Source organism: Aythya fuligula, chromosome 2 (genome assembly GCF_009819795.1).
Source record: "Aythya fuligula isolate bAytFul2 chromosome 2, bAytFul2.pri, whole genome shotgun sequence".
In the NCBI taxonomy this organism is placed as follows: domain Eukaryota; kingdom Metazoa; phylum Chordata; class Aves; order Anseriformes; family Anatidae; genus Aythya; species Aythya fuligula.
This window is the reverse complement of record NC_045560.1, coordinates 102,781,000-102,795,170: the sequence shown is the minus strand read 5'-3', so window position 1 is coordinate 102,795,170 and position 14,171 is coordinate 102,781,000. Positions and strand designations below refer to the sequence as shown.

The 14,171-nt window shown below is 34.9% G+C and overlaps 1 protein-coding gene and 1 long non-coding RNA gene across 2 annotated transcripts in view; one reads left to right on the top strand and one right to left on the bottom strand.

Moving 5' to 3' along the window:
• The window catches only part of LOC116485807, a 73,535-nt gene extending 64,481 nt beyond the window's left edge, over window positions 1-9,054 (top strand). Inside the window, exon 3 of the long non-coding RNA XR_004252897.1 lies at window positions 8,744-9,054. This is a non-coding gene — a long non-coding RNA (uncharacterized LOC116485807). The remainder of the gene's footprint in view (window positions 1-8,743) is intronic.
• Window positions 4,510-14,171, bottom strand: part of CDH19 (cadherin 19) — a 66,778-nt gene continuing 57,116 nt past the window's right edge. Inside the window, 3 exon segments of the mRNA XM_032181449.1 lie at window positions 4,510-5,089; window positions 10,361-10,612; window positions 12,707-12,824. Of these exon segments, the coding sequence (XP_032037340.1) occupies window positions 4,599-5,089; window positions 10,361-10,612; window positions 12,707-12,824 (861 nt within the window). The 3' untranslated portion in view covers window positions 4,510-4,598.

Here is a 14,171-nt window from a genome sequence, read left to right as displayed (position 1 = left end):
TTCAAAGGAAAATGTTTTTGAGGTTGTTAAAAATAATCCCATAAGGGAAAGCAAGAAGGCAAAGCAGAGTCCTTATATCCCCATAAGGCTGGGGAAAGCAGATGAAGTTTTGGGGTGATTCATAATGGGTTAGAGTTGTCAGTGACATGATGGAGATGTGTTTGCAAGAGTTCTTCAGTGTGGAAAGGCTGCTGTGTGTAAGCTGTTCCCATAAGGAGGGATTCCATGTTCATTTTGCAGTACTGGAGAGTGTCCAGACTACCCCGAATTTCTGAGACATTGGAGGGAGTGGCATGCTGGACTCACAGCAAAAGGGGAACATGGGATGGGAAGGAAGAGATTCATCTTAACTTGAATCATCTAAAGTTTAGGCTTTGACTATAACTAACCTGCTAGACTTCTGCTATAGTAAACATAATGAGACTAGCACTTCCAGACAGAGACTTTGAGCATTCTTTTTTGGGTAATTGAATAACTTACACTAATTTTGATACGGTGAAAGTTGGGTGAGATGAACTACAGTGGGTGTAAACATTTTTATAGGCTAACTAGAGTGGTTTTATGTTCAGTCATGGTGGCAATGGGGTAAGACTTCTGTGAGGATAAGCTTTTTTGACAAGAACTTCAATGAAGTATTACTAAAGTTGCTGTAATGCTTAATGATTCAAATAAAATATTTCTCAAGTCATTGTAGTGATATTTTGAATTCATAAGTAATGCAAATAAACTGGCATTTATAACAAATGAAATTAGGTTCACCATATGCAAAAAGTGTATATTGAATTACACTATAAATAGAAAATTTTAAGGATAACATCTTCTATCTCCTCTTTTACATCTGTTGGTCACCTCATTTATTTTGCCAGAGTTTGCAAGTATAAAAAAATTAAATAAATCGTCCTATGAAAACGCTTTAACAAGTAATATTAGAATTGCCTTTGAGTTAGTGTTTAAGTGAACATGTGATGTTAGTGTGATTGGTCAGTCTGACAAGAAAAAATGAACTGCCAAGTAATTAAGCTTTTAGGTAATCAATCTCAATCTAATTTCATGGTCAACACTTTCTTTTGCCTGTTTTATTATTTTTTACAGCTTTGGTTCACATATGATTTTCTGGGTTGCATCTTGTTGGCAGTTCATAGTAAATTTAGGAGCCTGTCTTAATTACCCTAATGGGTAAATGACCAATATAATTGCAGATTTTTTTAAGAATTATTTCTAGACTGGATGATGTTGTATTTTGTGTCATTTCATTTTATACATTTTGTATTCTGTAGTCTTCAAGGCTAGTCTCTAGTGTCCTCAGTATTAATAAAGGAGGATATTTTTTGACTTTTATAAGGTCAACATACAGAATCAGCATACAAAAAATTATTGTTCCGGCTCATAACTTACTGAAACAGTTGTTCAAGATGTCATTTGTGAAGTCATTTTTTTTCTGTGGAATTTGTAGTGACACAGATGAATTTACTCAAACAGTGTCAGAAGAGATCCATCATATGTTGAGATTCAACAAGGCTAATTGCTGGCTCCTGCACTTGGGGCATAACGCCCCCATGCAATGTTACAGGCTGGGGGAAGAGTGCCTGGAAAGCTGCCTGGCAGAAAGGGACTGGGAGTATTGGTTTGATAGCCAGCTGAATACGAGCCAGGAGTGTGCTCAGGTGGCCAAGAAGGCCAACAGCCTCCTGGCTTGTATCAGAAATGGTGTGGCCAGGACTAGGGAAGTGATTGTCCATCTGTACTTGGCTCCAGTGAGGCTGCACCTGAGTACTGTGTTCAGATTTGGGCCCCTCACTACAAGAAGGACATCGAGGTGCTAGAGCATGTACAAAAAATGGACAATGAAGCTGGCAAAGGGTCTGGAGCACAAGTCTTATGAGGAGTAGCTGAGAGAGCTTGGGTTGTTTAGCTTGAAGAAGGCTTGGGAGAGACTTTACTGTACTTTACAATTACCTTAAAGGGGACTATAGTGAGGTGGGGTTTGGTTTCTTCTCCTAAGCACCAAGTAATAAGACAAGATGAAAAGGCCAGGGGATGTTTAAGTTGGATACTAGGAAAAATGTCCTAACACTGGAAGGGTTGTGAGGCACCGGAACAGGCTGCTCAGGGAAGAGGTTACGTCACCATTCATAGAGGTCTTCAAAAAACATGTAGTAAGTCAAACAATAGGTTTGACTTAGAATAGCAAGCCCAGTGGCCCAGTAACAGCTAAGAATGGCTTCTTACTTTGGAGCAAAAAAAATGGTTTTATGCCTTTTTGACTAAAGATCATGTAGTAGCCATTGCAGACCACTGCTTTCTTTCACTTAGAAGTCACTTGATATGAGAGTAGTATGTATTGGTTACAAAAATTAGTTATCATTAAAGTTCATTATAGTAAATGGAGAAAACTGTAATGTCAGAGAAAACATGGCTAGATATTTCCCCATCTAAACAGACAAATATCTGGATTGGGAAAGGATGGGATATTTTCATCCTATTTGTACTAAATACAGTCTGAAATTATGAGGAATTCTATTAAAGACACCGAGACCATCTGTGGAATAAGGATTTATCTAGTGTAAAAACTGCATAAATATATAAATTTATTACTAAAACTGTACTTCTCACCATCTCCAAAAAATAAAGGCACATATAGTTGCACTCTGTCTATTCCTTGCCATGGATGAAATTATAAATGTATACAATATTATCTCAAAACGAATTATTTTATTACATTTGCTTAAGAGCCACTGAACAACAACAACAACAACAACAACAAAAGAGTCATTTTTTTAACCATGTCAATGGTCAATGTTTTAATTATTCACTGTTTAAAGGTGTTTTGTACTCACTCGGTCATACTCAAGGCCTTGCATGAGACTGGAGAGAGCCAATTTTTCCTTATGATGCTGTTTCATCTGCACCTAGTTGGATGACCCCCCCCTTCCCCCCATGTTTTACAGCAATTAATATCATGAATAATGTTTCTGCCCTTACTGGACCTCACATTGGAAATCTCTCCTGATTTTCAGACTCCTCCATGTGTTTTATTTTTAGCTGACATTTGAACTCAGCACTGGCGTTTTTCCACTTAGCCTATATGCCTTCCTTTTTGTTGGTTAACAGCAATTGTAGCTAGCATTGCAGCACATATTACATGTTACAAGCCTTTTTTTTTTTCTTTTTCTTTCCACAAGCTTTGTCTGTCTGGCTCTTTGTAATTCAGTAATTCATACCTAATAGTTTTTATGTATTTATTTATTAAAAAAATGAAAAGAAGGAAAATATCACATAATTTTCTTTATCCAGATGACAGCTTTTAGTTGTGGAAATGTTGTTTTACTTAATTACAAGATGCGATCTCTGTAGTATAAGCAGCAGATGATTTTGATGATTTTGATGACTCTCAGATCTAAAATTGCTGCTGGGTAGCTGCATATATATGAGTAAAAAATATTCTAAGACACCTTTATATTCATTATAAACTACTTTTAAAAGATACAATGGGAAATTAATCTTGAAATCTGATTCAAGTTTAACTGAATGATAAAGGATCATTTTCAGAAGTGGATTAACATTAAAGCATTTTACTATCTTATCATCTAATGTTATACATAAAGTTTTATAACCATCAGCTTAGCAATTTAAAGATCCTTAATACAGTTATAATAAAATTGACTACTGCAGATAATTTTATGTTCCATTATTAAAAAAACAAACAAAAAAAAAACCACACACACACAAAAAAACACCCCTTTAACTGGTTCCTCCCTCCCTCCCTCCCTCCCTCCCTCCCTCCCTCCCTTCCTTCCTTCCTTCCTTCCTTCCTTCCTTCCTTCCTTCCTTCCTTCCTTCCTTCCTTCCTTCCTTCCTTCCTTCCATCTTATTTGCTAAATTAATTATTGTGTTTATGCATTTCCCAATAATACCATTAAAGAAATTAGTATCAAATACTTGCTGTTGTTGCAATATATCATTGTTTTATTGCAATACATCATTATTTTTTTTTATGCTTATATGAAAAGAGACTTGCTTTATTTATCATCCTTTGAACAATAAATAGATGATTCATTTAAATGCTTCTGACAATTGTATTAGAATATCTAGGGTTTACTTTTTTCACATAAGTCTATTTATATTATGAAGCATTATACAAATATGTAGGTTTAACTTTGGTTAAAGAATATATTCAACTGCCACAGCGGAAGTCTGTCTTAACTTTGGAAACTGTATAAAGCTTATGAATGGCAGAATATTTGCAATTCTATTTATCATTTCTATTTGGCTTCTGTGACCTTCTGCACCTGCAGGACGCAGGTGTTATGTACCCAGAATGGGACTTTGATATCCAAAGCAGTACAATTTGCATTCAAAAAAATTCAAATAGACACTAGATTTTCAAATGGAGAGGTCCTGTTCCCTCAAATCATGAGATTATTTGTATGATTTTTCACAAGATCTTCACATCCAAGACTTTGGACTTTATTTTTGCGCATAAATGTGGGATGATCTTTTTTTTTTTTTAAAAAAAAAAAAGAGTTGGTTTTGGTTGCTGAGCATTTAGGAAAGAACAAAACCAAAAACAAACAAACAAACAAACAAGCAAACAGTAACTAATCCCTTACACTCATATGAGAAGCATACATTCCTGCAAGCTGTTTGAAGTGAGGTCCCCAATCTGAAAGGTAGTCATAATTCTGATCCACATCTGACATGTCTGAGCCTAAGGAGCTGAGAGATCCTGCCAAAGAGCCAGTCCCCTCAAACGCATATCTCTGAAGTGAGTCATATGGAGGAGCACTAGGATCTGTATTGGCTTCTTCAAGCTTTTCTGAAATAAATTGCCTGAAGATGGCACTGTCAGGGCCAACCTGTAGAGACTGTCTGTAGAGGCTGTGGATTTCTGTGGTGATGTTCTTTCGAGGTTTGCATGTTCTCATGACTGTGCGGGTCCTCAGTGCTGAAATATCAAAAGCTTCTGTGTCCTCCTCACCACCTCCTTCATCATCATACCTGACAATGTTCTCTCTAAATTCTTCCACTTTCTCTGAGAAGAGGGACTTCTTCCTCTGCTGTCTTATGGCTACAATTGCCAAAAAAAACACTGACAAATAGAAACAAAATAACAAATTTTGAATGTGCTTGGAAATACTTAAAAAATAGTAATGTTTCTTAACATTGCTACAATTACAAAGTGAGGCTATCTTAACAAATGTATAGAGCTGTGATTTTTATAGTTTTTATGGTTTTGAGATTATCACAGCAGGTGGTAGAAAAATGGCTACAGAGGGACTTATAAAATGGGTGAATGAAATGGAGCAATTCTTTGGGTAGATGAGGGTTTGAAGCAGTGATGGAAACAGATAATTATTTTTTTTTGAAACTGCTTTGTTTTATCACATAATATATTAATTCAACATTCAAAATTTATTTATTTATTTATTTTTAATCTCTCCCTCTCTTACATTAAAGCCCTAGGAAAAGCAGATGAAAAATGAGACAATGTGTGAGCTATCCTACTCCATGGATTGAAAATAATTCAGGTCCATAGACCATGCAGGGTGTGGTTCACTTGTTTATACTACATTGATTTGGAGATTTGAAGAATCTGAAGAATTTTTTTGTGATGTTGTAGCAGTAATTACTGTTGGGGTTTTTGAATGAGAACAGCTTGTTTTTTTTTTTTTTTTTTTTTTTTAAATAAATATTTTAAATCATTCTTTTCAAATCCTGTATCATTTCATTTTTAGCTGAATGATCCATTTTAAATATTCTATGACTTTCACAGAGATTAATGATTTCATTTTCTTCATCTAAATCTTACTGCAGTTTTATTCAACTATTCAGTAAGTAAGTAGTTTGTGAACTGTAATTTTTTACTCGGGACATAATATGACACAACTACTAACCATGACAGGATTTTACCTCAGTTAGGGATATGACACACCTGAAGTAGTTCTTTATTTCCCTATATACTCTTTCCTATCATTGTGAAATAGTAACATAAAACCTGAAAGCCCTGGAAATAATAATTTCTACAATATTATCATACATTTACAAAACCCAAATAGTTTCAAGCTATTTCAAGCTATTGCATGGTGAAGTAACTCATTATATTTTAATGATAAATACAAGGATAAAGTTCCAAATAATAATAATAATAATAATGTTCAGATTATGTATAGGAATTTGTATATCCCATTTTGAATATTCATAAAAATGCATTAGAGGATTTAATGCATTTAAAATATGTGTATCTGTAAAGAGTATGGAAGATTAGTTTCTGTCCCTTTTAAATTTATTTTTGTGTCTATATTCTTGCTTTGACATTTATGATGTACATAACCCCAGACAGTGAGTATTTATTCCACCTGAAGAGAGTACCTCTCCACAAGCAGCCTAGAATATTTAATAAATAATGTCATTGATGGCCTGGATAATGCAGTGTCAAAGTTTGCCTGATACTTGACCCTGTAAGTGCATAACACTAAGTGACCAGGTTCAAATATCCTGCAACAAGCAAAGAAGCTTTTAAATGCATTCATGCCTGCCAGTAAGCTTGCACTGACAAAAAGGTCTTCAGGGGCTTCAGTCAAGGGAGTTGCTTTTCAGTGCCACTACTGAAAGTAAGGTGACTCTGGAAGTACAGTAAAGTCTAGAAACCACAAATCCCAATCATATATTCCTGATTTCTTTGTTGGAAACAGGGAGATGGAAGTGGGGGAATTAGTTTATTCCTGGACTTTGTTATGAAGTCAAAAATGGCTAGTGTCTGGCCAAGAGCACACCCATCTAGATACAACAATTATGAAGTACACTTTCATTGTTTCAATCCTCATTCTATCTACTCAAATTGTTCTAAGGAATAAATAGAATTGGATTTATTTTTTTCGGAGGCCATTGTTTTGCTTCAGTTTCCTGCATGTCACATAATCCTGAGACACCAAAGCCAAATAAAGTTGCTGATTCATAATTCATAAACATTTTGCTTCTGCAAAACTCATATAACTGTGGGACTACATTATGGGGTACATTTTAGGAAGATTCAATAACTCATTTCAATGAATTATCACCCAGAGATTCAGTTGGACAATCAAAGGTAAAACAATGGTAAATAATTAGATCCAGATTCCTAATGCTGAGAAAAATCAACCCATAAATTTGTAGGCAGAATGCAGAGTAAGGGTGATTTTTGACTTATTCAATATCTTTTTTTTCCCTGGTGTAAAGTCCAATAATTCCATTAGCTTTATTGGACTTCTCTTTCTTTTCTTGTGTTGCTACTACAGCGGATCAAAATACAAAATCAGTATAGAGCTACCAGCCACCATTTTCAAGCCTTAGTTTTCCTGTGGTTACCAATGATATACTTTATGTGATGTTATGCATAGATTAGATGAGATCATACTGTGTAATGAAGGTAGATAAAAGAATGTTCTTCACCTAGATATGTTTGGAAAATAAATAAATAAATAGGGGTTACTTAAGATTGTTTTTTATTTTTTTTCACTGATATAGAAGTTTAAAAATGTTAGTATTGTATTTTTTCTCATTAATAAATACATTGAGAGAATCATTATCCTTGAAAGATGTAGTTTTAAAAATAATGTGATTTCTGCTATTATTGTTTCTTTCTCTCCTGACATTACATTTGTGTTGTGACACTGTTTGTTAAAGTTTACCTGTTCATTTTGGATAATATTTTTTCACATTTTTTAATAATTTTGTTGAAAAACAGGTTGTACTAGGTTTTCACAATTTAAAATGATTTGATATCACATTACTCAGTAAAACCTTATTTTACCTTCATTTTTTCTGACTTTGAATTTATTTTTTTTTGTTTGTAGAGTTTCACTCTTGGTTGAAAAACTGTTTCCCTAACATGATCAGTCAATTGTTTTGTGATATTTCTGGATATGATATTTTATGCGCTATGTAATTACAAGGCATAATATATATATATATCATATTCTTACATAGGTAACAGTCAGAGATGGAGTTGGAAGTCTTTCCATGTTGCTTTGTTCTCATCAGCTTGAATGAGGTCTTCAGGTCCACGACCACCATCAACAACCAAGCTTTAAGATCAGTCGTTTTGTCTTGTAAAACAAACCTACCCATCTTTATCACTTCTCTTTCTTTCTAAGCTACCATACCTTAACCTTTAGTCTGTCACAGACTTACAGGATGGATGAATCACTGGAACATATTGCCCAGAGAAACTGTGGATGCCCCATCCCTGGAAGTGTTTAAATCTAGGTTGGATGGGGCCCTGGGCAAGCTAGTCTAGTGGATGGTGTCCCTGCCCATGACAGGGATATTAGAATTAGATGATCTTTAAGGTCCATTTCAACCCAAACCATTCTGTGATTCTATGAATGGTTGCTACTGTACACCTGCTGTTATGGTATGTCAGTGTCATCAAATCACTCATCAAACACTACACTAATAATGTGTAGCCCACTAATAATGGGGTCTATTTCCTTTTTCTGAAAAAGATCAAATGCAGTGATTGCATTAATTTAATTAAGCAGTGATTGCTGCCAGGTATAGTTTGCAACAGCCGTAGCCCTGAGCAGGGCAGGAACAGCCAGCCTTGGCTGGGTAGGTCTGGATTTGTAAGTGCCATTCACCAGCTATGCATGACTAGGGCTTTACATTGCAGAGGTACAAAGATATCTCCTATGCATTTACAGTGTTCACTTTTCACATCCATAATATACTTTGTAATGGAAATAAACTTGGTGTCTCCTGACAGAGAAAAATGCCCAACATTGGAGAAATGTCTTTCTGGAGATTTTACATAGAGAATAACAGAGGTCACCTGGTCCAAACCCCTGCTCAAGCATGACCATCATAAGCAGGTTGCCCAGTACGATGTCCAGGCAGCTTTAGAAGATCTCCAATGAAGAAGACTCCACAACCTCTCTGAACAGTCTGTGCCACTGCTTATTCAACCACATAGCAAAGAACTGCTTTCTGCTGTTCAGATGGAACCTCTTATGCTTCATATTTTGCCTGCTTATTCTTGTTCTGTCACTGGACACCACTGAAAATCACAGAATCACAGAATTGTCTAGGTTGGAAGAGACCTTAAGATCATCGAGTCCAACCTCTGACCTAACACTAACAAGTCCTCCACTAAGCCGGATCACTAAGTTCAACATCTAAACATCTTTTAAAGACCTCCAGGGATGGTGACTCCACCACTTCCCTGGCCACCCGTTCCAATGCCTAACAACTCTCTCGGTAAAGAAGTTCTTCCTAACGTCCAACCTAAAACACCCCTGGCACAACTTTAGCCCTTTCCCTTGTTCTCCAGACCCCTCACCAGCTTCATCACCCTTCTCTGGACTCACTCGAGCACCTCGATGTCCTTCTGGTAGCGAGGAGCCCAAAACTGCACACAGTGCTCAAGGTGCGGCCTCACCAGAGCTGAGTACAAGGGTACAATCACTTCCCTAGACCTGCTGGTCACACTGCTTCTGATACAAGCCAGGAGGCTGTTGGCCTTCTTGGCCACCCAAGCACACTGCTGGCTCATATTCAGCTGGCTATCGAACCAATATTCCCAGGTCCTTCTCCGCCATGCAGCTTTCCAACCACTCATCTCCCAGCCTGTAGCTCTGCTTGGGGTTGTTGTGCCCCAGGTGCAGGACCCGGCACTTGTCCTTGTTGAACTTCATACAGTTGGCCTCAGCCCATTGGTCCAGCCTATCCCTATCCTCCTGCAGAGCCTTCCTACCCTCAAGCAGATCAACACACACACCTAACTTGGTGCCATCTGCGATTGAAAAAAAAAAAAAAAAAAAAAAAGGGCCTGGCTCCATCTTCTTTGTACCTTTCATTCAGGGATTTATACATATTGATGAAATCCTGCTAAACCTCCTCTGCTTCAGGTTGATCAGCCTGGACAGATACAGTTGCTCAGTTTCTGAGTGTATCAGATTCTCTTTATCTTTTATTATTTTGTGTTGATCTTAGCTGTACATACCTAAGGCAGAACGTATTATTATGTATCTAATTTATTCTTATACTAACCAATTTCCTTTACTAATGCTGTCTTCAGCTTTACCTCAATATTGACTTTGAATTCTCAGATTTTTATTATAATTAATGCTAAATAATTAAAGCAAACTTTTAAGGCATGGTGTTAGGATTCAAATTTTACTGAAAACTTGAAAAAATATTTAGATTTAAGAAAACAGAAAAGAAATTAAAGATTTGACTTATTGATTTTTTTTTTTTCTCAATAAAACTGCACTTCCATATTTCCTGTCTGGGATTATCTTTATTTATTTATTTATTTATTTTACATAGTCATGATTACTGTAAAAAAAAAAAAAAAAAAGTCATTTATCTTACTTCTACTTACCCAGGAGTATTAGTATGCAAGCCAAAACAGCAACTAAAGCTTCTGTACTGAGACCCATGGAATACATGAAAGCTCCATATCGACAGTAGAAGGTGTTCACTTTAGTGTCACAGTCACAGACAGTGACAGTGAGAGTATTTGTGCTTGTAAGTGGTGGGGATCCATTATCCAGAATTAATATTGGCAAATAGAAATAAAACTGTTCTTGTCTATTGAAACCACTTTTTGCTGTGAAAATCCCAGCTGTGTTATCTAGAAGATAATTTTTGTACATGATAGGCATTTATCACAATAAACAATAACAATAAACAATAAAAACAATAACAATAAAAATCCAGTGGAATATGACCTATTTAAAAACAATGCTACTGTTCAACATTAGCAACGTTAAGAAAGTAAAGACAGCCATGGATATATGAACTGTCCTTGTGTCAACTGTGAATAATTACATTTGTTTTGTCATATGTGTTCCAGGTTCAATAATAAAAATTGACCTTAAAGCTGTTTTAATGTTTGAAGCTAAAAAATTCCAGTTTATAGTATCTGATACCTGCTCAGGCCAATAAATTGGTTCTTATAATGGTTCCTGCAACCAGCTGTTAACAATCCAGCAGCTCACAGATGAAATATAGACAGTTTACCAATCCAAAAGGTCCAAAAATGTGCCTGACAGCACACAGAGAAAGCAGGTAAAAAGTGAAAGAAGACAAAGAAAGAAATAAAATAAATAAAAAAAAAGACTGAAATAGTCTTTTATTTCTTTCCCTGAGAGAAAACTGGAGCTAGCTTAGCACCTATTATCTAAAGGAAGGAAAAGTTGTTAGTCTCTCACCTTGCTTTAACTACTAGTGTTTAATAAGTACTGTATAAAACCCAATAAACAGTTTAAGTACAGCCCCTTCTGAACTGAACTCCTTATGAACTAATTCTAATCTGAAATTTAGCTCACTGGAAAACAAATTAAGACTATTGAAATCTGCGCACAAAGAAAAAAAAATATTTATACATGTATGTCAGGTTTTTGATCATGGCAGGATGAATAACCACATGAGTTCATACATTTTTATGAACATACATCCATTACATTTATAGCATATTTATCCAAAGTCTACTGAAGTTAACTCCCCATATTTAAGACTTTCCATGTTTCTTAGTCATAGTTCAGAGGACAACTGTGAGATAAAAGACTCCAGATCTTTAGACTCACTTTTCCTCTTGCCTACTACTATCCCAAATCACCCAGCCATTTGTGTGAAATGCAGCAGAAGGGTAGAGACTGAAGGCTGAGCATATGATGCTGGAAAAGATTTTTCTTTTTTTCTTATCAATAGCCTCCAAAAGGAACTGAATATACTGCATATCTTTGCTTGGACTTTGTGCTGAATGAGCAAATGTGGGAAAGGCTCCTTGTACACAATTTGATCTTAATGTAACAAGATATCTCTTCTTGGCACTGAGTGAGAGGTTAATGAAGCTGGGAACTGAAACATATTAAAACATTGACTTTAACTTTGAAGATATTAAGAAAAGTTGTTTGCCATTTAATATAGTCTGAACTTTCCAAAACTTACTTCCATTGATTTATTCACCTAGCCAGAAAATTCAAATAATTAGCAACGTCAATAAGAGCAATGTGTACTTTAGCTGAGTCTGAAGAAGCTCTTCATACTCTCAGAAGGCTGACTCTAAGTGGTTGCATTTCCTGCAGTTACTGTATTTACATTTTTTGCCTTGGACTGGTTTTGCTTGATATCTATGTTACTCTTTTTAAGAGTTTCAATCAATTGCAGTTCTGAATAACATTAAAATTCATATAGGAGACATTTATATGGTGTCATCAGTAACCAATTAATGTAGTTTAAATTGTTTTAGGAAATAAGATTACTTTCCTATTAATTTGTGTTTATAATTTTGGTCTTACTGAAGTGATGAAGTAACAGACTTGTACTAACAACAATCTTCTCTTTCTGGAAATCTTATTTCTTAAATAAATGCATAGCTTTAACAATAAAGTTGGTACTTTCCACTACATCCTATATTAAGAAGATAAATTATAAGGAATAGCAGTGGTTTTTTTTTTTTTTGTTTGTTTTTTTAATCTCAGATTTATTTATTTTTTTCTTTTCATTAATATAAAATCATCTTTTGCCATTTAGTTTACTTGACTGAAAAAGGAAAATAAACTGATATTATCAAATTATTGTTTTGAAATATGCTTCATGTTGTGTTCTTATAACAACATTCTCTATATAAGTGGAAATTTTTATAAAATTGGTGATGTGAAGACCATTCGAAACATCCATCTTTCATTAGAAAAGCCTTAAAGAGCCACATGAATGACAGTACCTTGATTATCTTTGACAGTAAAACGTGAGTTGTTTGTACTTTCCTGAGCCAATGAGAAGTAAAAATGATGACTTTCTTCTGAATCATCTTTATCCACTGCACTGATGCTCTGAATTAGCTGGAAACACATATAAGTACAATTGTTAAACTACAAAAGTGTTCAATGTTCCTTTAAAATGATAAAAGGACATATCATGTTAAGCCACTGATGCTAGAAATGAAGTTTGTAAATACATATTGAGTGTATGTTATATACTCACAAAGATACAGCTCCTATATCTAAACAGTCTCATTGAGACTGGTAATCTGAAAATATTCTGGTTTTATTTTTCATCTGTTTGAGAGCTAGGCATTAAAATCTTGAGAAAATATATGATTTCCTGGATCAAAAGACAAGGTGCAAGTTTTATAAAGTTTTCATAAAAGAAAAAAACAATCATATATATAGTATTTAGTCCTTTTTTCTTCTTTTTCTCTCTTTCTCCTACCCTACCTCCAAGGTGCCAAGGTGAAAGGTGATTCTACATTTAAACAAATTATTCTATACAAAATACTTTTCCTTCCAGCCCACACACATATTGATATCATTCAACTGATATTTTGTAGCTGCAGTAAGAGAGATATGCTGACAAGTTCCTGTGCTGAAGTATTGATTTTGAATATTATAATAGACAGATTATGGAATTTCTTGGGCATTTTTTCTCAAGAAAATAAAATATCGTTCATTTAAAAATATGTCAAAACAGATTGTCATTTGTAATATAACATCAAAAGTAACATTTAACATTTGAAAGATTCTATTTTATGTCTGTAAAGAAACAACTAAATAAATACTTAATAAATTAGATATGTTTCTGCTAACAAAGTGCTTAAATTTTTTACTTTTACCAGAAAACATTTAGTGACCTGGCCATCAGGATATAATAGTAAGTGAGGATCATTGATCATGCTGCTTCAAGTCTACCAACTTTAAGAAAAGATAGTGTCCAATTTTAACTTGGGTTCTATTTTATCAGTCACCTCATGCCTTATTTGTACCCAAGAGACCTACATACTCAACTTACCCCAAAAGAGAAAGCACATATATGCTACAAGAAGTACTTTAAAAGCAAAACCAGCAGTAAGTCAATACAAGTGACTACAGCCTTCCATCTGTGCTTTTGAAAACTCTTTCCTGATTAAACATTTTTTTATTTTTTTTTTCAGTGAAAGATCTAAAAATTCAACATTTTTTTTTTCAAAAAAGCTAAGTTTGATGAAATCAACACAGCAGTGTGCAAGTTGTGGCTTCTACCCTAGAAGCTTTTTACTCCTATTACTCTGTCTTTTTTATACATTATATATATATATATTTCAAATCTATATTTTCACTCCATATGAGGAACCTCAATAGGAACCTTTACGCCTCAAATGAGGGCGTAAAGGCCTTACAGAGGGATCTGGACAGGTTGGAGAGCTGGGCGAT